This window comes from Lampetra planeri, chromosome 47, assembly GCF_965212315.1.
Source record: "Lampetra planeri chromosome 47, kcLamPlan1.2.h2, whole genome shotgun sequence".
In the NCBI taxonomy this organism is placed as follows: domain Eukaryota; kingdom Metazoa; phylum Chordata; class Hyperoartia; order Petromyzontiformes; family Petromyzontidae; genus Lampetra; species Lampetra planeri.
The window spans coordinates 546,206-569,016 of NC_136153.1; the positions used below are offsets into that span (position 1 = coordinate 546,206).

Consider the following 22,811-nt stretch of genomic DNA (forward strand, 5'->3'; position numbering starts at 1 on the left):
CAGCGCCGGCAGAGCTGCTCCGTTGCTGTGGCATCACAGATGTTCGTCAGGCACACCGTCCAGCAGGTAAACTCACTCGGGAGACGTCGGCAACGAGTTGATGAAACATTGAGGACTTTTTATTTTATTATATCAGCGACTGGAACCACGCGCTACTCACTGGGCACACAAACGCACGCGGGCGCAGCCCCCATCGAGACTGCCACGGGACACGAACCCACGGGGGGCACTGACAAACAGCGCGGCGGCGCGGGGCGAGGCGCTTCCCTTGGGGTTTCCGGGCTGGGTAGTAAGCGAACGAGCGTGACACACACACACGACGCACACACGCCACGGTCAGTCTACGTCTAACGCTGTCCACCACTGCGGAGAGCGACACGCTGTGGCCGGAGCAGCAGCAGCAGCCTGGGGGTGCTCGTGGCGCCTCCACGGCAAGCAGCCGGACCCCCTCCCCCGCGCCACTGCCCCCAGGGCGATGTGGGGCAACCAACGTGGGTGACTGGGCGGGGGCGTGCACCCTCACCACAGAGCAAAGTCACCAAGGACACCACATGGAGTCACACTCGGGGAGTGTGCATGCGTGAAAATGTAAAGGGGGACAGGGCTTATTTCTGACTACTACGGGATACGGATTCCCGACAATCCCTGGGAATGCTTTTGAGGCACATAAGCCACACGACTTCCATGGCCTCGACCGCAGTTTGAATGAACGTCGAGAAATTTGAGCTGCTCAGTACGCCACAGTTCAGTGCATCCCCCCCACCCCCTCCCAACACAGCCAGTGGCACAGCAGGGACCCCCTTGGGAGCAGCTGAGGGTCTGGGTAAAATGGGGAGGTGAGAAGTTAACTCTGATTTGCCAAGGACTGCCCCCCTTTAAAGATAGGCAGTTTACTCGCAATGGGCCGATAGTGTTTGGCCGCAGTCCTGCAGGACAGGGATCGTCCCCATCGATAGCAAGCATCAGAAATGGCAAACACTGCACGCATGAGCCATGGCCAGGGGCAGGCAGACAGGGGCCGTCATCACCCCTCGTCGGAGTGAACACCAGATCACTGTCGCGTCACCAACAATGCCCACCACCCCTGGCGATCCGAGTGACGGTGCCGATCGCTTCACAAGCAGCACCACCAGTTCCCGATACAATCGCTCTCAATAACGGCATGGCCCCCCGGAGGTGCTCGTCATTATTGATGACGTTTCCGCTCGTCTCACCTGCTGCAGAGGGGGCGGAGGGCGCCGCTCGGCCAGATTTACAAACGGATCTTTCGTGTCCTGACGGGGATGCGCAAAAGCACATTTGGAAATTGTGAGAATTTTTGTTGCTTGGAAATCCGATTTGAATTCCTGAGCCTTCCTCGGCCGCCCGCCGTGCCACTGGCTTCACTTATTGCACTCAATTCAAGCAGAATATCGCGGTGGATTTGTTCCGATACTCGGCAGCGCGGTAGTAAAACTCGAGGCAAGCAACGTTGTTCTCACGGCCATACAGACACACGCACGGACGCACGAGTATTACAATACAGTACACAGAACTTATAATAATAATAATAAATAACGCACGGGTGAGCACGCACAGAATCGACGCCCGCGTAAGTGGGGTCGTGTCTGTAAACTAGAACGTAGGACGAGTAGAGCCAGGCAGGCCCCACGGCGCGCTTCAGTGGAACGGGCGGCGGCGGTGGTGGCAACGGGAACAGCCCCGCAGGGCTGGGCAGCGACGCAGGGCGACAGCCACCTGTAGTCAGAGATACTGCAACACGCAACGCGACGACGGGGGACACGCGTGAGTAATACGACACTGGACACGGGAATACGACACAGGGACACGGGGATAATACGGCACAGGGACACGCGTGTAACACACATTGCCTACGGGGCCCATAGGACTTTAAAAAGCATGCAGCTATCACGCAGCATGCGACACGACTGTGTCATGCCTCGGCAGGATGAAGCCTCATGTGCGATGCCAACCCTAAACATAGAAATATATACACGCGGTGCCAACCTACACACACACACACACACGGTGCCAACCTACACAGACACACACACACGAGTGGCAGTAACATACACGGTGCCAACCCATATGGAAACTGGCCCTTGTTGTAAAGGACTCCACACCTGCGACCCCATTATCATTTTGTACCGGCGTCACAGACCATTCTACCATTTCACTATGGTGTTCAGGCCATTACGATGACACCAATCATTATCATAATACTGTACTTTACCATTCTCTCAAGGTACAAAGACCAAACTAGCTCAACAACAAGATTGGCAGTCAACCGCAGGTAAAAGACAGCGATCGGGTTGGCATGCGTGAGGAACGTTGGTGAGAGCGAGTGGGGAAATAGCGGCGTGAGCGACTGTGTCCGGACAGAAGAGTGGCAACGGGGCATCCACAGGACTCAAACGGTGCCAAACGCAGGAGCCTCACAGCACCCTCCCATGGCCAGAATGGAGCCCAAATGCAGCGCGAGGTTCTGAGTCGTCGATCTTCCCCACTCACGGCGATCAACTCGCTCGGCCAGCGGACCAACGAGAGCCGCCCCCTCGTCCTCCTTCGCGGTCGCTGCGCCAGGCCGCGTCAAACGCGCCGTGGCCTCCGCGCAGCGCCGTGACGCACGGGCAGTGCCAACTCCCCGGTCACGGCTCGAGGCAGCCAGCGCAGTCCGATGCTCGCGTGCGGGGACAGCGCCGCATCTGCCAGCAGACTTCCCGCGGTGGCCGCACAATGTGACGTTGAGCTAAAGAGAAGGCTTACCAAGGGACGCGTACTTGAATTAGAAACGCATGCTGGAGACTTGCGGAAAGCTCCACAAGGTGCGACGCAGTCCACCGCGCCGTCGCTGGGAGCGCGCGTGTCTCCACGCGCGGTTGACGCAGCGGGCAAAGCCGACGCGCACGGGCGGCCAACATCACACAAATTGATCCCCGCGAGGGTGGTTCGCGACAAAGGCAGGTTCAGAATACTGGCAACAACCCACTGCTGGAACGCGAGAGGCTCACGTCCGCAAACACCGTTCAACAGCTCAAGGTCTGGCAATTAATTAAGCGGCTGGGCCAACTTCAAGTCGAGCAAAGGGAACGGCTCCCATCATCAGCCCCGCCGAACGAAGCTGCCGCAGCGTAGGCCGTTTTTCCATAGCACTGATAATGCACGCACACTTGCCTGCTCGCCGTGGCCGTCCGGGACCCGTGTCTTCGAATGAGATGCAGAACTGAGCAGGCTTGCGTGGCCATGTCCCACACAGCGCATCATCACAACCCGGCTGCACCTGCCGCCGATGCCTGTACTCAACGAATGGCGCCCTCCTCATGGCGGTACGTGCGTGCCGCGTTGTACTGCGCACGTCCACGAGCTCTCGGTCGAAGTCGTGCTTCAGCCGATTTAGCATTCTAATTGTTACCGCGCAGCTGGGCAGAAACATCTCTGGCTGACCTGTCCAAGAATGACCGACGCTACGCTTGCACAGAGGCCTCCTGGTTAATCCAGGGTTCAGCTCTACTGCCGTGCCTGCCTGGTCAGGGGTAGCGGTTGAATTCCCACTCCCATGGCCCTGGTCATGGCTAGGGGTCGCGGATAGGGGTCACTGCTAGGGGTCACTGCTAGGGGTCACGGCTAGGGGTCATGGCTAGGGGTCGCCGTCGGAAACACGCGCAGGCAACCACCTTGGACATGGAGCCCCGTGTGGCAACACCGCTGGGCATCGAGCTGTGAATAACGATGCCACTGCCGCTCATGAACGCTGGGAACATGGCGGCTCGCTGGCTTTTGGCACGGACGAACACAATGGACTCACACCTAGGGTCTACAGCGACGTCGTTTTTTTCCTTTAAGCATTTGGTGATCGCATCGGTAGCACGCACGTTAGTTTGAACGCCCCGTTTCAGTTCAGGCTAAACCTCTCTCCCACGACTACATCTACGACTACATCCACACCATTCCGTCTCCATCTCCACCGTCTACCCACGCCTCAACATGTGCTCACAGTGCTGTGCCAAATTTTAGAATACTGCGCCCTTCGCCATCGTTCTCTTGGCCATTCACTTATGAATATATAATACTTAATATTGTCGGCGAGAGCGAGGCGACGATGCCTTAACATGATTCACCAACCGTGTCGGGTGGCCGGAGACGTACAACGGGGCTTCTCTGCGGGCGGACGCAGCCGGCGAGCGCAACACTCGCACGCGCCACAGGGGAACGAGCGATCTGCCGCAGAAGCTGAGGACCGTAGGCGACTGCAGAAGTAGCTCCGATATCGACCCGCAAGCTGAGTGCGACGCTCGCGGCTGTGGACGGCGCCTGCCCCCCACGGAGCCGTGGAGGGCGCGGATTGGACGAGACACGCGCACCACGCACGGCGTCCTCGCGTGAGCCACCCGTCCACTTTGCCACGCCACCCGGGCCCCGGCGATTGGTCCCCGCTCGGCGACGGAACAGATCCCGCGTCTCTCCCCCCTCGCCGCCCCGGCAGGCGCCTTGACCGACTGAATGCAACAACTTCGTCCCTTACGGCCGCCTCCGCCAGGCTCCATTTCGCGAGAGTGCGGTGGAGAGACGCTCAGTTTGCTTGTAAATACATTTTCATTCAAGAGACGACATGAGACATGCGGCGACAAACTACACGCTACGTCTCGCCGCACAGTGCGGCTAGGCCCCCCCGCTGAGGGGCTGCGCGGCTTGGAGCACGTTAAGCACCGAGGAAATGTAAGCAAGATCAACACTTTTTTTGTTACGGAATTGTTCATCCCGGGGGGGCCTAGTTGGCTCCGCTGTCTGAACGCCACATAACAACCACCGATCGCCGATCGCAAAGGCTTCCGCGGCTCACGGCAGGAGCGCTCTGCTTAAAAAAATTTAACAAAGCCTGGGCCATCGGACCAATGCTCAGATTTCCAAACGTCATGGCTGCTTCCAAACTTTCAGGTCGGGCTTCGAGCTCAACAGCAGCGGCGCATCCCTTGGGTTCCCAGCCCGGTGTCGTGGCCGTCAGAGCGCGGTGTCGGCGGAGGTTCGAGGTCACTTCAGGCGCTGGGTGACGTTGGCCAGGGCCACGGCAAAGGCCTGCACGGCCGAGAACGGGGACTGGAAGTCGAGGATGTAGGCGTTCCCGTCGATCCTGCCGAACTGCATCACCTGCGGCGGCACCGCGGGGCAGCGTGTCAGCGTCGCTTCCCCCCCACCCCCTCGCACGACGCCACTCCCGTCCGCGAGTCACGCAAAGATATAAACGGGTGTGCGAGCGCGCGAAATCACAAACGTGAACGGGCGTGTGCGCGTGAGCAAGCGTTTGAGAGTGTAATTGCTTGTATGATAACATGTGATCGCGTGTGATTGTATGTGATAGTGTGTGATCGCGTGTGATAACGTGTGATAACGTGTGATAGTGTGTGTTAACGTGTGATTCCCTGTTATAACGTGTTTGATAACGTGACCGCATGTGGTAACGTGTGTGATAATGTATGATCGCGTGTGATAACCCGTGTCATAACGTGTGATCGCGTGCGACCCCGTCTGATAACGCGTGTGATAACGTGTGATCGCGTGTGCGAATGAACGCGTGCGTGAGCCGGTGGCGCCGACCAGTTTCCCGTCGAGCTCGATCTGGAAGTTCTTGGCCGACTCCTGGGTGACGCGGCCCCCGAAGTCGAGCTGGTAGACCTGCGTGGCCTCGTTCCACAGCGGCTGCTTGTTGGCCATGACGTACACGAAGCCCTGCGTGCCGCCGCCGCCGCCACCACCGCCGCCTCCGCCGCCAACCCCGGCCCCGCTGCCGCTTCCCGCCGGGCGGCCCCCCTCCTCCCTGTCGCTGCGCCGGCCTGCACGGTAAAACGCACGTCACTTACCAGGGAGCTCCCGACGGGGGGAGGGAGGGGAGAGGAGGGGACAGGAGGGACGAGAGGGATAGGGAGGGGAGAGAGGCATGGGAGGGATGGAAAGGACGGGAGGGAAAGAGGGACAGGAGGGAGGGAAAGACGAGGAGGAGGGAGGGATGGGTAGGAGGGAGGGAGGTTGCCGCTACCTTTGGCCTCGTCTGCCTCCATGCCACCCGCTCCCCGTGCCCCCCGCTTGCCCTTCCAGCCCTTGCGGAATGCGGGGCCCTGGCTCGAGGTGAACTCGTCCCCGCTCACCACCACCTCGTGCTCGCTCTCCGAGCTGTCCTGGAACTCCCCGCCGCCCCCGCTCAGGCTGCCGCTGCCCCCGCCACCGCTGCCACCGCCGCCGCCCTTTGACAGCATCTTCTTGCTGGACGGGGCCTTGGCGACGGCGCCAGCCAGCGGCTCCCGGCCTAGCGGGCCCTTGCTGCTGCCTCCGCCACCCTTCTTCTTGTCCCCACGGCCGGCCTTGGGACTCGCGAGCAGCGAGTTGAGGTCAGTAAGCAGACGCGTGTCCTTGCGTGCGCCTGCATCCCCCGCAGACGCACAGCACGGTTTGTCAAGAGGTGGGAACAAAGCGGAGATCCCCCCGCGTAGCCCTTAATAGACCATTGGGGCAAGTTCTGTTAGCAAGTGCCAGTACCAAACCGGCTGCTTTTGTCAACTCCAGTGTTGATGTTTACATACCACACCAGGTACTCATTAAGGCTGAGTCAACCTGGGGGAGGCGCATGTTGGAATATTCCAAAGCTCGTGTAGCCGAAGGGGCCATGTGGGTGGTGTCATTATCAATGGGAGACCATGCCCAATAAAAGCGGCTGTGATTCCATAACCACCTGGGAGTTTTAATCTTTGCCAAGTTCTACAAATGCAATTGTCAGCAACGCCGACACCACGGCCTCTGGCGATGTCACAGTCCCCCCATCTCCAAGGACGAGAGTTGGCAGCCGTAACCCTGAGCTACAGTTATGACGCGTGGTGTTCTCTGGGAGCTGCCACGCTAGCCCAGGGCAAAGTGAAACGTTGTGATAGTAATGGTAGAGCCTCCGTCTCATGGCGTTGTTTGGTCTGCAGACGGTACGGCTCTGAGACAACGTAGTCACGGAACTAAAGACTAGATTTTAGTACTCATGTTAAATTCTGGGGTCACCGACACACTCCGGTCAAGATACAATTTAACTCCATCCCTGTGCTGGGCACCCAGGGACTTAGGAAATATTTAATATTTTAATTGATAAATGCCCAGGTGCCCGGGACATTGTATCTGAGCCAGAGTGTTTCGGTGAGCACCGTACGAACAAAACCAACGCCTAAGTGACCAGAGCTCTAACGCAGCTGGGTTGCGATGGCACATCAGGTGACAAAACCTTCCGTGTCCTCAGATTGGTGAACCTGGACGATGTCAGGCTGCCCCTGCGAACTTCCACGCCTTCTTACCTGGCTTGTCAACCCGGCAGGAGCTGGCGCAATCCGCTGGCATCATCTCCCCATAGCCGGGGTCGGGAAGCCGCGCCCCACCGCACATGGCCTCGGCCCCTGCCAGGCCCATGATGGTGCCGCCGGCCGCGGCATCAGCTCCTGCAGCACCTTGGTGATGCTGCTGCTGCTGATGCTGCTGCTGATGGGGATGATGCTGCTGATGCGGCGCCGGCTGTCCCCGCTCTCCGGCATGCGCTGCCCGGGCAATGGTGGCGTAACGCTGCGCCAGGTCCGTGTATGACGGTTGCACGCTCACGCTCGCCCGCGGTTCTCCGGTCACCAAGATGTTGGGCCGAGGCAGCGTGGCGTAGTGGCCGGCCGCCGGGAGGCATACGGCCGCGGCGGCGGCAGCGGGTGGGTAGTTCATGGCGAGTGCCTGCCGCGGCACCGTCACGCCGTCGCCGTACGGCACCGCCAGCCCGCCGGTGTCTCTGCTGGTGTAGGCCACGGGCACGGCGGCGTGGCGCGTGGCGGCACCGCCGCTACCACTGTAGTTGTGCTGGTATCGGGCCATGTTGGTGGGTCTCATGGTGGCATAATATTGGGCATTGCCACCGCTGAGCGCACCGCGAGGGCTGCTCTGGGATCGTTGTGCTGTGGCAGCTACCGCTGCCGGGAGAAAGTTTCCGGCGTGCTTGGCCTGCGCTTGGTGTGACGTCGGGATCATCGTGCCATAGTGCCCGGCTACAGACTTGGCCCTGCCGCCCTGCTGCAGCCACTGGTCTCGTGACGGGTTCAGCGTCTGCACGTCCCTATAGCACTGAGCGGGCTTGCTCACCGCGGAGCCGCCGTCTCGGCCGGGAAGTTGCGCGGACTTCGGTAAGGCCGGAACGCTGGAGACCTCTCTCTTCAGCGTGTCCGTGCCCATCTCTCTCGTGGCGCCGCGATGGCTCTGGGCAACTTTGGTGGGCGCGGCCGCAGGCATCTCTCCCGACGAGGCCCTGCGACCCTCCGATGGTTTGGGGGAACTAGTGATCGGCACGGATGGTCCATCCGTCTGGCACTCCGCCGGCTTCTTGGCCTCCACGCTCCCTTCTTTGCCGGCCTCTTTGTGATGGCCCGGGTCCGCTTTGGCCACCGCTGCTGTTGCTGCTGCGGCCGCATTTTCCTTCTTAAAGGATTTTTCAGATGCGTCATCCTCAGAGAACGCCCCGTTCACGTACTCGGTCTGGTCGCGGCAGGGGTCGGCCGGGCTCAGCAAGCTGTACGAGGACTGTGAGCTCAGCGGCGAGATGCTGACAGAGTGCACGATTACAGTGCTCTGCTTCTGCTGTTGCGGCTGTTGTTGCTGCTGCTGTATTTGTGGTGGCTGTGTCTGCTGTTGTTGAATCTGCTGTTGCTGTGTCTGCTGTTGTTGCTGAATCTGTTGTTGTATTTGCTGCTGCTGCTGAATCTGCTGTTTCTGCTGTTGCAACTGTTGCTGCTGTTGTAATTGCTGTTGTTGAATCTGCTGCTGTTGCAATTGTTGTTGTTGCTGCTGTTGCAATTGTTGTTGTTGCTGCTGTTGCAATTGTTGTTGTTGTAATTGTTGTTGCTGCTGTTGTTGTAATTGTTGTTGCTGCTGTTGCTGAATCTGTTGCTGCTGCATCTGTTGTTGTTGTTGAATCTGCTGCTGCATATGGTGCTGTTGCTGTTGCTGCTGCAGAATACTTTGCTGCTGCTGTATTTGTTGTTGTTGTTGTTGCTGCGATGGCTGATGCTGCTGCTGCAGCTGGTGTTGCTGCTGCTGCATCAGCTGATGCTGCTGCGGTTGCATTTGCTGTTGCTGCATCTGTTGCTGCTGATGCATATGCTGCTGCTGCTGTTGTTGTTTCAACTGCTGCTGATGCAGCTGCTGCAGCTGCTGCTGCTGATGGATATGCTGCTGCAGCGCTTGTATTTGCTGCTGGTGAATCTGGTGCTGCTGAATCTGCTGCTGGATTTGCCGTGTGCTCGATTGCTCCATCGTTTTGGTAGCCGTGGCACCGGCACTTTGCCCCACATAGGCACCGTGATGGCCGCCGTTTCCCGGCAGTCTGGCCTGCTGCTGCTGCTGGTACCCCTCCCCCTTCTGTTGCTGCTGCAGCTGCGGCTGGGCCTGAGCGTGCTGCCCCTGCTGCGGTCTCAGTTGACAGGGGCAGGTCTCTGCGGAGAAGGCCGCGTTGGGAGCCTTCGCCTGCGCCGTGACTCTCTGGCCGTCGCTCAGCCTCACCGACTGCCCCGAGCTTTTCGAGGGCAGCGTGTTGGAGGCGACTCTCTGCACTGGGTTGGCGGCCCGTGCGTACTGCGCTGACTGGCCCTGCAGGTTAAACGCTACAGGCGCCATTGCCGGCTTCTCGCTGCCCGACTTCACGAGATCTGTACTCCCTCTTTTCACCGTGCTGACCCCCGGCTGCTGCTGCGGTGGCGGCGGCACCACCGGCTGCTTGCCGCTATCGTGGAACTGAGCCTGATGGAGGGCGGCGACGTTGCCCCCCTGGTATCCGGCGCCGGAGGCTTGGAAGGCGGCGTTGGCGTGCTGGTAGGAGACCCCCGACGGCTGGTGGCCAAGCGTCGCCGACTGGTAGCTGGCGACGGCGGGGGGGTGCGGCGGCGCCAGTGGCGCCGTGGCCACGCTCGGGTGCGCCGCCGCCACTGGCGCCGCCGCCGCCAGCCCCGTCGGCTGGGCGGGCGCCTGCGACGTTTGACCAAAGGGAGAGACGGGAGCCTGGGAGGAGGAGAAGGGAGGCGTGGGCGGCTGTGCGGAGAACGGGGACTGCGGGGCCTGCGGGGAGAATGGGGACTGCGGGGAGCTGGGAGCGGGCCCCGGGCTGCGCAGGCCGTACATGCTCTGGCTGGTGCGCACCCCCGCGACCCCCGCCCCAGAAGTGCTCCCCGTGGAGGCGCGGGGGCGGCACACCTCCTGGACATTGCCGCTGCTGTCGAACGTAGTGATGCGCTCGTAGCCCAGGCTGGCAAGCGGAGGGCACGTGCAGGCCAGCCCTGCCATTTGCTGCTGCTGGGGTTGTTGCTGCTGCTGCTGTTGCTGCTGCTGCTGCTGAGGCTGCACAAGGTGCTGCTGCTGCTGCACCTGTTGCTGGGGTGGATGCTGCTGTGGTTGCTGTTGTGAGTGCTGTTGTTGGTGCTGTAGTAAATGCTGCTGCTGCTGCTGTGCATGCTGCTGCGCATGTTGCTGCTGCACGTGTTGCTGCTGCTGCTGTTGATCCTGCAGACTCTGGGGAGTGAACGTTGTGGCGGCACTGGCTGCAGAGGGCAGCCGCAGCGCCTCCCCTCCCTTGCGGATGTGTGCCACGGCCACGTTGTGGTCGCTGGTGAAGCCCAGCGCATCGCGATCTGACAGCTGCTGCTGCTGCTGGTACTGCCGCGACAACAGCTCGCTCTTGGCGGCCGTCTCCTTCTCCCGGGCCAAGGCTGAGGCCGCCGCCGCCGGGACGTGCGACTGCATGGCCTGCTGGCTGTATGCCGTCAGCTGTATGAACTGCGTCTGCTGTATGTGCGTTGTCTGCTGGCCGGCCTGCGAGTGGAGCGCCTGCTGGTTGAACTGCGTCTGCTGGCTATGCAGCATGGCTTGGGCGGTGAGCTGCATCTGGTGGAGCATCTGCTGGTTGGGGAACGGCACGTGCTGCGCATGCGGAGGCGGCGCTGGCTGCTGGGCATACGCCTGTGCCGAGCCGCTGGTCCTGCCAGGGTGGTCCGCTCCCCCGAAGATGGCCTGCCCTGGCGCGGAGTTGGAGTTGCGCTTCAGTGTGCTGTAGTGCTCCGCCTCGCCACGCTCCGACGCGGAGGTCGCCGCCGCAGCCGCCACCGCCGCCTGGTTGGTGATGACGTCGAGCGGCCCCACGTGACCGCTCGCCCCGCCGATGGACGTGCGGTGATTGGCCAGCATCTCCCGCTGGGCGCTCTGATTGGCCAACTGGGTCTGCGCCGCAGCCCTCTGATGGGCCAGCATGTCCAGCTGGGTGTTTTGGTTGGCCAGAACTGTCTGCACCGCCCTCTGGTTGGTGAGCTTCTCTCCCGGCGCCGACTGGCTCACCATGTGCGCGTGCGCCGCCTTCTGATTGGCCAGCACGTCCATGTGCGGGAACTGACCCCCGAGCACCGCCTGGGCCACCCTCTGATTGGCCAGCGTGTAATCGACCTGCGCGTTATGATTGGACAGATTCTGCTGCGCTAGTCTCTGGCCGCCCAGGGCGTCGTACTGCACATTCTGAGCCACCTGAGACAGCCTCTGATTGGCCGGGACCTCCAGCTGCTGTGGACTGTGGTTGGAGGCCGCAGGCTGGCCCGGCCTCTGGCTGGTCAGGATGTCGAGCTGCACATTCTGATTGGCAAGCAGGCTCTGTGCCAAGCCGATGTTCTGCGTGGGAGAGATCGACTGGGCCGAGCTGAAGATGGGGGCGATGGGGATGTTCATGGAGCACGGAGGACTGGGCTCACGCTGGCCTGAGGCCCCGGCCACTGCACAGAGACACGGGGAGCAGAGATCAGGAGGGGGTGAGATAGAGAGGCGGGTTCAAGTTGAAGCACTCGTACACATGGCACACGCAGCATGAGTAAACGCAGCACGTGTAAATACAGCACGCAGCACGTGTACACACAGCACACAGCACGTGTACACACAGCACACAGCACGCATTGTACGTGTACACACAGCACACAGCACGTGTACACACAGCACACAAATGTACGTGTACACACAGCACACAGCACGTGTACACACAGCACACGGCACGTGTACACACAGCACACAAGTGTACACATAGCACGTGTACACACAGCACACAGCATGTGTACACACAGCACACAAGTGTACACACAGCACGTGTACACACAGCACACAAGTGTACACACAGCACACAAGTGTACACACAGCACGTGTACACACAGCACACAAGTGTACACACAGCACACAAGTGTACACACAGCACACAGCACGTGTACACACAGCACATTGCACGTGTACACACAGCACACAGCACGTGTACACACAGCACACAAATGTACACACAGCACATTGCACGTGTACACACAGCACACAGCACGTGTACACACAGCACACAAATGTACACACAGCACATTGCACGTGTACACACAGCACACAGCACGTGTACACACAGCACACAAGTGTACACATAGCACGTGTACACACAGCACACAAGTGTACACACAGCACATTGCACGTGTACACACAGCACGTGTACACATTGCACGTGTACACACAGCACACAGCATGTGTACACATTGCACGTGTACACACAGCACACAGCACGTGTACACATTGCACGTGTACACATTGCACGTGTACACATTGCACGTGTACACACAACACACAAGTGTACACATTGCACGTGTACACACAGCACAGGTGAGGCACAACACATGAAGGAGCAGCAGCCATGAGGCAGGTAGGGCACAGCATCACGCGTGACACACAGGACCTACGTATGCAGAAAACATTAGTTCAGTTCTCAAGTTAAATTGTTTAACCAGGTCAGAACTCAAGAGGATGGTTTTCATTTACAAGAGTGACCTGGGTCACCCAAATGACAAAATAAATAAAAACAAATTGCAGCAGTGTAGCAAACAGAGCTACTACCGTTTAATACACCTGCAGCAATAACCGGGCCTGCCTGCCCGGTGAGAATCGCGAACTTCTGGAACAGACGGCGAAAGCGCCACCGCTGAGCCGCCGCATCACCTCCCTGAGAGGGGGGGCTCCGAGGAGATGGCAGCGGGAGCCTGGGGGGCTGGGGGGGGTGTGTGGAGGGGTCATGGGGGGGGGGGCAGCCGTACCTGCGCCCTCGTCCTCATCATCGCTGAAGACCCCCGGCGTGAAGGCCGCCACCGACACGTAGCCCTGGGTCTGCTTGCGCACCTCCGGCAGGTAGATGGTCATCTGGCGAGGTTGCAGGTGGAGTAGGCTCGTTTTGTAGATCACTGCACGGGGGGTGGCCGACAGAGCAACGAGATTCACACAGAAACAATGCTGTACGAAAACATGGCAACCCTTCTATACGACATTACTGCAACACACGAAAACATAGCAACACACGACCACACACAAACACAGCAACACTTCCACACAAGAGCACACAAACACAATGTCGTGGAGTTAGGTCATGCGGTGTTAGGTTGCTGTGTTAGATCATTGCGTTAGGTCATTGCATCAGGCCACTTGGCGCCAGCTTGCATGGTGTTAGACGGTGGCGTTAGATGGTAGCGTAAGGGCCGTGTGGTGTCAGGTCATGTGCTGTCAGGTCATGTGGCGCCAGGCCATGTGGTGTAAGACCGTGTCGTGTTAGGCCATGTGGTGCGATGTCATGCGGCTTTAGGTCACGTGGTGTCAGGTCGTGTGGCCTTAGACCATGCGGTGTGAGGTCGTGCGGCGTGATGCCGTGCGGCGTGGTTGTGCTTCTCACCGGCGCCCAGGTTGGCCGGGAGGAAGGGGGCGAGCCCCACGATCTTGAACTTGGTTCCCCAGATGTTGGACGTCACTTGAGCCAAGTAGTTGTGCTGCTGGGGACAGCACGTTGCTAAACAACCACCTCACAGCCCTCACTCCCCACCGCTCTTCCCCAGACCCAGAAAGGGTTCTTGTCTACGAGCATCTGGCAGTTCACTCGCATTGGTTAAAGCGAACCTGACTGCTGAGTCAGAGCTTTCTTGAGCTGAACGAATACTGATGACAAAAAAAATAACTCCCAGAAGGCCGTGTGGGGGAGAGGCGGTGGCAGTGTGGAGGGGGGGAGGAGAGGTGGGGGTAGTGATGGGAGGCCACGTATCACCTGAAGGCCGTCGTCCAGGTAGAGATCACGGCGGCCCAGGCTCGGCGACCCCAGCGAGGGCTTGCGGATGGGAAGGCGCGGGGATTTGGCGCCCTCCTGGCTGCACCGTGTCAGCTTAGGTGAGCGCCGCGACTCCATGTTTATCCTGCGGCCGCGCCGCACAGAGCAAGACGGGGACGTGGGCTCCACAATCGGGGTGAGGAGCGAGGGTGAGTAGTGAGGGTGTATGAATTAGGGGCGAGGTTAAGGAGTGAGGGGCGAGGATGAGGAACGAGGAGCGAGGGTGAGGAGCCAGCGGATTAGGGGCGAGGGTGAGGAGCGAAGGGTGAGGTACCTTGGGAGGCGGGGCGAGCGGCTCGCCCGCGAGGTCTTGGGCGACTTGCGAGCGAGGGCCTCCTCACCCAGCTCAATGTCGCTCGCGTCCGAGCAGTTGCAGCTGTCGAACACGGAGCAGGCAGCACCGCACACACCCACCTCGTCTGCGGTGACACGGCAACACACGGTGACCGGCGCTGCAAAGCACAGCAACCGGCATGCGTTCACACAGTAACCAGCGCATGTCATGTGGTTAAATCAGCAGAGACACACTCATGTATGTGTCTGCACTGTGTTTCTGTGTCTCCCTGTCCACGTCCCCCTGCCCACATCACCCTCCCCGTGTCTCCCCTCCTGTGTCTCCTCTTTTTGGGTCTCCCTCCCTGTGTCCCCCCCACGTCTCCCTCTCTGTGGGTCCCTGCCCATATCTCCCTCCCCGTATCTCCATCCACGTGTCTCCCTCCCCACGTCCCCCTGCCCGCACGTCCCTCCCCGTGTCTCCCTCCCCATGCTCAGGGCCCCCTTCCCTCATGTCTCCCTCCCCGTGTCTCCCCTCCGTCCCCCGTGTCTCCCCTCCGTCCCCCGTGTCTCCCTGCCCGCACCGAGCCGCCCGTCGGTCTTGGGGTCGAGTATGACAAACTCGGGCCGCAGCTTGCTGACGCGCCGGCCCTTGAGGATGGGCACGAGGCCGCCCAGGTGCTCCAGGAACAGCACGTAGGAGGGCCCGCCGCCCTCGGGGTCTTCGTCCACGCGGCGGATCGTGCAGTGCAGGCGCTCCTTGCCACCCGGCGGGTAGCTCACAAAGTCACGCAGGTTGCTGGGGTCTGGGATCGGGGGCTGAGAAGGTGAAACGCGCCGCTGGATTCAAGTCGTGCCAAGCATGAGGGTGCAACGGCGTTTCTTGAATTGAGCGAGGTTGTTGGGATCCTTGGATGAAACGCCCCTTACAAATGTAAATGATTATTAAGAGCTTGGGGAGATTATGGGTGGAGTTGATTCCGAATGTGGAACAGTGCAAGGAAATATGCAGAAAGAAAAGTGATGTGACTTGCAGTGCGGTGAGAGGGTGAGTGAGTGGGTGAGCAGGTGGACAAGTGGTTGATTGAGTGAATGAGTTAGTGAGTGAGTTGGTGAGTGAGTGAGTGGGTGAGTCAGTGAGTGAGGGCGTTGTTATGACCTGCATTGTAGTGAGAGAGTGAGTGAGCAGGCGAGTGGGTGAGTGTGGGTGTTGTTGTGACCTGCAGCGTGGTGAGTGAGTGGGTGAGTGAGCGGGTGAGTGAGCAGGCGAGTGGGGGTGTTGTTGTAACTTGCAGTGTGGTGAGAAGGTGAGTGAGTGGGTGAGTGGGGGTGTTGCGACCTGCGATTTGGTGGTTTAGGATGACAAACTCGGGCCACAGTGGATGAGACTAAACACTATGGGTGAATGAATCGACGGGTGAAGTTCAGGGGAACGGTACCCATAACGGTAGCGATAGAAGAGCGACAAGGAGGCGACTAACCACTGGTGAGCGAGCGGTTGGAGTGAATCGGTGGCTGCTGGATCATCAATCACCCCGACTGCTCTACGGTAAACTCTACGGAGTGCAGTGAGGCGGGAGCTCGGTGTTCAACCCCTCATGTGGCAATTGTGGCCCAAGTTAGTTCTTTGTACAGCAGTGATCATCCTTGAGGCTTAAAGGCACACGGCTCCAACGCGTCTACACTAGGCCCACGCTCACCAAGTTGGCAACGTTACTGGCGTGGTCGAGAGGGCCGAGCGTCCAGCAGAGGGCGCTAGGCCACCTTCAAGTCTCGGCCAAATGACACTTTCCCTGCATCGTGGCACCATTACAACCCACACTTGGCAGTGGCTGGCAAGGAGCGCTCGGGTGTCTATGTGAAAGGTCATGGAGCTGTGTCCGTGCCCAATCGTTGTCCAGGCTGGCTCACAAACTCAATAAAAACACTAACTATTATACTCTTTTTATTTTACCAGGTAAGGCCCCACTGAGCAAAACGGTTCTTTTCAGAAGTGACCTGGCCACGAAGTGGCTGATCATCACGTGGAAATTTATCGAAGTCAAATACTCTGAACACGTGACGTTGATTCTAAATGTGGAGGGGAAAACCAGAGGACCCAGAGAAAAATCCACACGATCATGAGGAGAGAGAGAAAGACAAATATACAGGCGTCAGGGTTGGGATTAAACCTCCTGCATACCAGGCGAGGCAGTTAACATCTCCAAGCCACCGTGGCGCTCTGCCCATGTGGCAACTACATGAGTGTCAATCGGGCTGTCCATCCCAGCACTCGCCCGCAGCGATGTACAGGCGAGGACCCCGGCGAAGCGCGTTAAAAACACCAGCACTGGGGGGGACAAGGGGGTTGGGGCCGGGTGTGGCAATGACCACCCCACACCTCCTCATGCGCCGCACCGGCTTTCATCGCCGCTCGCTCGCAGCGATTGCACCCCCCGCCCCCCAAGCGTCCGTTCGGGGGGGATTGCACGGCGCGCAATTACCTTGATGGTGGGCGTGAAGGCGGAGAGCAGGTACCCGGCGAGGCGCGACGGCAGCGCCAACTTGGCGACGGCCTTGTCGTCATGCAGGGCGGCCGCCAGCACCTGCTGGCAAAGCAGCTGCAGCGTGGCGACGCCCACCTCCACGCGCGCCACCTGCAGCGCCGGCCCCGCCGTCACGAAGAGGCGCGTGTCGCGGTGGCCCCAGCACAGAGACGAAATGGGGTGCTGGGCGCCAGGGACGGGGGGACGAGATGAGACGGAGACGTTTGGGTGAATGGTAATCGAGTACGCGGCGGTGCTGATGTTGTCGTTCCTATGGCGCAGCACGGGCGATCGTCACGCGGAAAGGCGCTGCTGTGGTTCACAGGTGCAGTCAGCTGTAGTTTCGCAGTAGGGGGGGGGGCGACGTTGCTGCTACGTGAAGTCCAAATGGAGTAATTTGCACTACATTTTCAATATTAGGATGTTTGGCCAATGCCAGTTACATTGTGTGTTTTTAGCTATGGGAGGAAACCCATGCAGAACAGGGGGAGAGAACATAGAAACGCCACAAGATGCCCGAGTCAGGAATTGAACCCAGACAAGGCACGAGCCTTACTACTGCACTGCGCCGTGCCCACCACTGCGCTTCCACCCTGGGCCAGTGTTTATCATCGATACAGGAGTTATATGCATGTATTCAAATAAATATAATGTAGGAATTCATTTATAACATAGATAAGATGACGGTGGTGGTGGTAGGGAGGGACCTGCGTGGCCACGTCCAACGTGTAGATGAGGAAGCCGGCCGCATTGTAGAACTTGACGGCGTGGCTCCGTGAGAGCGAGAAGAGGCCCGGCAGCTCGGCAGGGAGCCCCTGGCTGGGCTGCTTCTCCTGCCCCGCCACGGCCAGGATGTCCCCCGCCGAGTTCCACTGCGCCGTCACGTCTACACACGCGCACACACACACGCGCGGATCCCACCGACACTCATGGGCCGCTTGGCGCACGTGTGGTTGATGAACACTTATTGGGCACCACGGTGGCCAAAATGTTACTACCTCGCCTGGTATGCAGGAGGTCGTGGCTCAATCCAAACCCTGACGCCTGCTGTATATTTGGAGTTTGTATGTTCTCCCCGTGGTCATGTGGATTTTCTCCGGGTCATCCGGTTTTTCCCTCAACGTGAGTTTAACAGTATTTGCTTGCTTTAAAATTCCATATGATAAGCCACTTCCTTGAGCTATCATTTATGGCCAGGTCGCTTCTGAAAAAGCTATACAGCTAAGTGGGCCTTACTTGGTAAAATATAAATAGTTTTAGCAAAGTTTAGTTTTCATGAAGGCCAAAATGGGGCACGGGAGGGTGGTGTGGCTAGCAACACACCAGGCCACCTTATATTTCCACGGTGCTTCTGTCACACCCCAAGGCTCGCAGAAGAAAACCCTGCACGGAAAATGTACAACACCTTTGAGGGCAGTCTTGACGAGTGTGGGCGTCATGTCGTCGTAGTTGTTCATGAGGCCCACGTCACCCGAGCCGAACATGACGGTGAGCAGTGTGCGCGGGCCCTGCAGAGGGGCGCTCCACTCGCCCGATGGCCCGTCTGGGTGGATACACGGCGAGATGCGGGTGAGACATGGGGGACACACGGAGAGACACGGTGGACACACAAGGGGACACGGGGGAGATGTGGCGAGATGCAGCGAGATGCGGGGAGAAGCCAGGAGACAGGGAGACACAGGGAAACACCGCAAAGTCAATACAGGCACAAACAGACCACACAAAGTCATGAGGACACATGGACATGGGGAGACAGGAAAACACAGATGAAGTTTGTGCAAGTGTGAGTGTGTCCGTGTATGTCCTGTTGGTCCCCCTCTTAAAGAAGGGGGACTGCATCGACTGTAAACGACAGAGGCATCTCCCCTCAGTGTGCAGGGAAAGGTCCTGGCAAGGATTATTCAACATCGCCTTGCCAGGCATGCTGAGGAGAGGCTTGTGGAGCCCCAATGTGGTTTCAGGCCAGGGAGGTCCTGCACAGATATCATATTTTCTGACCATCTGCTACGGCAGAGGTGCAGGGTATTACAACAAGACCTTTATCTCTGCTTTATTGATCTCGTCAAGCCCTATGATGCCATCAATAGGCCTTGGATATTGGTTGTTCTTCGTGCTTTCGATGTCCCTGACTCTGCTCACAATCATTAAGGACCTTCAAGATGGTGGGCAGGCCCAGGTAAAACTATTGGGGCCGGGAGTCAGAGTCATTCCCTGTTCACCTTGGGGTGGGACAGAGATGTCCTCTGGGTCCCACATTATTTAACATCTTTTTCGACACATAGTTCGTCAAGCCTTCTGTAGCTGTACCAGAGGAATTTCCATCTGGTATAGATACAATGGGAGGCTGATCAATGCCCGGGTGTAGTCAAGGGATGGCTCCCTATTAGTCAACCATGTTATGTATGACGATGATCTGGTGATTGCTGCTCACTCAAAGGAGGAGTCAGAGGCACTGCTGCTGAACCTGGAGCATGTTACTAAGAGGTGAGGCCTTATCATCAGCCCCAGTAAAACGAAGCACCTGCCTGGGTATGTTGTGCCATCAAACACTCCACCCCCTAAACTCCCCATTGGTGATCGAGCAGTTGTGGAGAGAGTGGACCATTTTCCATACCGGAGCAGTGTCCAGGTCCAGTTTAACAGCAGAGGTCTCACTCCAAATTAGTCAGGCAGCATTATCTTTTGTTTGGCAGCGTAACGCTGTGTGGAAGCTACCTGATCTGTCGCTCCACACAAAGCTTTGGGTCTTCTTGGCCACAGTCATGCCATACCTTTCTATGCTTGTGAAATGTGGACCCCCGAAATGGAACATCTTTGCTGGTTAGAAACATTTAAGCTTGCCTGCCTACGATCTATCCTAGGTTTAACTAGGCTAGATTGTGTGAGCTCACAAATCCTTGAATGATCTGGACAAAGTCTCATCGGTGAGCTCTTCCAGCAGGCAAGGCTGTGTTATCTTGGTCATGTAGCCCGCATGCCCATCCACCACATGCCCAAGCGGCTTTTGTTCGACCGGATATATGGGGCTAAACTGGCGCACCACAGGCAAGAGAAGAGATGGAGTGATGTGGTACTGGAGGATGTGGAGCTGAGTGGACTTGCCGATGACTGGTACCAGCAGTGTCAAGATCGGCCTCAGTGGAGGTGGCCCGTGAAGGACGCTACTGGGCAGTTGGAGGCAGTCACCCTCCAGCAACAATAGAGGACAGATGAGTGATGCTCAAAACAACGAGCGGAGCGCCGGGTGGCTAAAACACAGCAAGTTGGCACAGTAGGGGGCACAGGTTGTGCATCTGTCAGTCATCTCGGTCAGTCAACCCATGACACCTGCCAGCGGGCATTTGAGACTTCACCTGGCCTTAAAGTGCATATAGCCTGGCACAAGCGTCATGGAGACGTCACCACCATTTAGTGGCGAATGGCGGTTGTTGTTGTGTCCGTGTGTTCGTGCAGAACGGTAGTGTAGCGGTTAGCGTGCTGCGCTATGAACCTAGGGATCAGAGTTCCATTCCCACTCACAAACTAACACCAATGACGATTATTTAAACCAGTCCTGAGCATCCCTTAGGTCCGCTCAACCTCAAATGCATAATTGGTGCAGTGAATAAACACTGCCACTTGGGAGACAAAGGCGGTCGGGCGTGTTGTTGGCCACCTACTTCCTCATGTGCCGTGCCGGCCTTCGTAGGTACTTGCTCACAGCCCTTGCCCTAAAAAGTGTGTTGAGGCTATCCGTGTGCGTCTGGGTGTGTGCGTGTGTGTACATGCATGAGTGTGTGCGTAAGTGTGCACGTCTGTGCATGCGTGTGTGTGAGTGTGCCCGTGTGCGTATGTGTGTATGTGCATATGTGCATGTGTGCGTGAGTGTGCGTGAGTGTGCGTGAGTGTGGGCGTGTGTGGGCGTGTGGGCGTGTGTGTGCGTGCGCGTGCGTGCGAGTGCGTGCGCGTGTGTGTGCGCATGCCCTGAGCGAGCGTGGCTCCCTCGTCCCCGTCGGACTCGCTCTCGCTTGAGTCCTCCACCAGGAAGTCCGGGCAGTTCCAGGTGAGTGCCTGAACGCTGTCAAACTCGTGCAGCACCACCTGCGCCAACATGCGCCCATGGCAGTCCATGGCAATCACCTGGCCGTCTGACGTCCCAAATAGCACCTGCACGCGCCGCGGCCAACGACGGCACAATGCCAAAGCACACGCTGGAGGTGACGCGCACACGGGACGCGGCACGTGTATGCACAATGCTAGGCTCAGAGCTGGGCGCTCGGAAGTGGGTGCACACCTGTTGGTCGTCGGGGGTCCACACCCCGCACAGGATGTGGCTGTCATCCAGGCTGATCTCTGAGGACCAGTGGCGCTGGCCGCTCACGGAGCCCACGAGCACGAAGCCGTCGCGGTACGAGATGAGCGCCTGCGTGCCGTCGTGGCTCCATGTGAAGTCGCTCACCTGGCTCCGGCCCCGTGTGCACCACGCACCCCACACGTACCACACGCACCACACACGCATCACACACGTGCACCACACGCACACCACACCATGCACACCACACCACACCACGCACACCACACCACACGCATATCACACGCACACCACACGCATACCACAGGCACACCACACGCACACCACACGCACACCACGCACACCACACACACCACACCACAGGCATACCACAGGCATACCACAGGCATACCACACGCGCACCGCAGATGTACCACACACGAGGTTGGCCAAAGCACACACACAGTTAGCACGCCAACCAGTGACACCAGAACCCCTCTCATGTGGTAACCGGTGCTCCGCTCTAAACCCACTGCACTTCACTCACAGGGGCTAAGTGGCACCTGCTAGGTGGCTCGTGAGTCAGAGCTCTGAGCTGGCGAGGGCCTGGGTTTGATATGGATTGCTGCCATTTGTATGTACATATGTTCAACTTCTTTCGTGCCGTACATAGCCAACTATGCTAATAGGTGCTTGCGATGAAACCCGGGTTCTCAAGCGGAGTGAGCTGACAGTCTTCGCTTCATCATGAATAGCCGCGCAAAGTAACCGCCCATCACGTGACATCTGCAGGGTTTTTTGTGGCAATGCTTTGCCACACCGTCATGTGACAAAACATTGCTTCCACAGTGGGCCACGTGCGTAGGTGTGTAGATAACACACGTCACTTGACAGGTATCTCGGACGAAGCTCTTGCACAATCCGCTTCTGCGGTCATTCCTTTACGCGCAGGGTGATGGGGCTTGCTCCCGTCAAGAGTAGAAATTAAATTGAACAGCCTGTGTGTTTCGCATCAGAACCTGCACCGGCGGAGTAACTTATCAGCTGTTATCAGACATTCGAAAAATCCACGACAGACTATTTTGGCCCAAAATTAACCCCGCCAATCGCTCGGTACGACGACGACAAGCTAACTAAGGTTACGTGAATATTTAATCGGGACAGGATGTTCTTGCCGCATGAATCCCACGCTGTCACCCACGCGCCCGCACCGATCGCTCGCAGTGCAGCACCCCGTGCTCCCTCTCTGTGGTGGAGTTGGTGTGGGTGGCATGAGTCAAACGCCGCAGATAAGCGCTGTTGTTCTTTTCCGCTTATCCTAGGCCTAATGAGAAAACTATGCAGTGGGTTTTTACGTTCGTCAATAATGATAAATTGTTATTATGAGTAGTAAGTGCTCCACGAGTCCCAAGACTCTTTTTCAGGAGGGTCCTGCCAAGTTTTCGCAGTATAGGGGGGGGCGATGTCGCTGCAGTATGTAATCCTAATGGGAGTAATGTGCAGGTCACTTTTTCAGCATTGCGATATTTTTGGCCAATACCAGTTACGTCACACA

At 58.3% G+C, this 22,811-nt stretch overlaps 1 protein-coding gene across 2 annotated transcripts in view; it reads right to left on the reverse strand.

Moving 5' to 3' along the window:
- Positions 1-97: 97 nt before the first annotated feature.
- TULP4 (TUB like protein 4) overlaps positions 98-22,811 on the reverse strand; it is a 52,538-nt gene continuing 29,824 nt past the window's right edge. The window contains exons 4-17 of one of the 2 annotated variants that reach the window (XM_078615385.1): positions 21,260-21,424; positions 20,949-21,132; positions 18,392-18,529; positions 17,694-17,872; positions 16,945-17,169; positions 15,046-15,280; positions 14,463-14,607; positions 14,129-14,273; positions 13,763-13,856; positions 13,137-13,280; positions 7,323-11,801; positions 6,032-6,412; positions 5,593-5,828; positions 98-5,145 (exon numbers count right to left, since the gene is read on the reverse strand). In XM_078615385.1, coding sequence (XP_078471511.1) covers positions 5,029-5,145; positions 5,593-5,828; positions 6,032-6,412; positions 7,323-11,801; positions 13,137-13,280; positions 13,763-13,856; positions 14,129-14,273; positions 14,463-14,607; positions 15,046-15,280; positions 16,945-17,169; positions 17,694-17,872; positions 18,392-18,529; positions 20,949-21,132; positions 21,260-21,424 — 6,867 coding nt within the window. In that variant the 3' untranslated portion in view covers positions 98-5,028. Of the gene's footprint in view, positions 5,146-5,592; positions 5,829-6,031; positions 6,413-7,322; positions 11,802-13,136; positions 13,281-13,762; positions 13,860-14,128; positions 14,274-14,462; positions 14,608-15,045; positions 15,281-16,944; positions 17,170-17,693; positions 17,873-18,391; positions 18,530-20,948; positions 21,133-21,259; positions 21,425-22,811 lie in introns of both variants that reach the window. The other variant, XM_078615384.1, reaches the window with a different exon arrangement.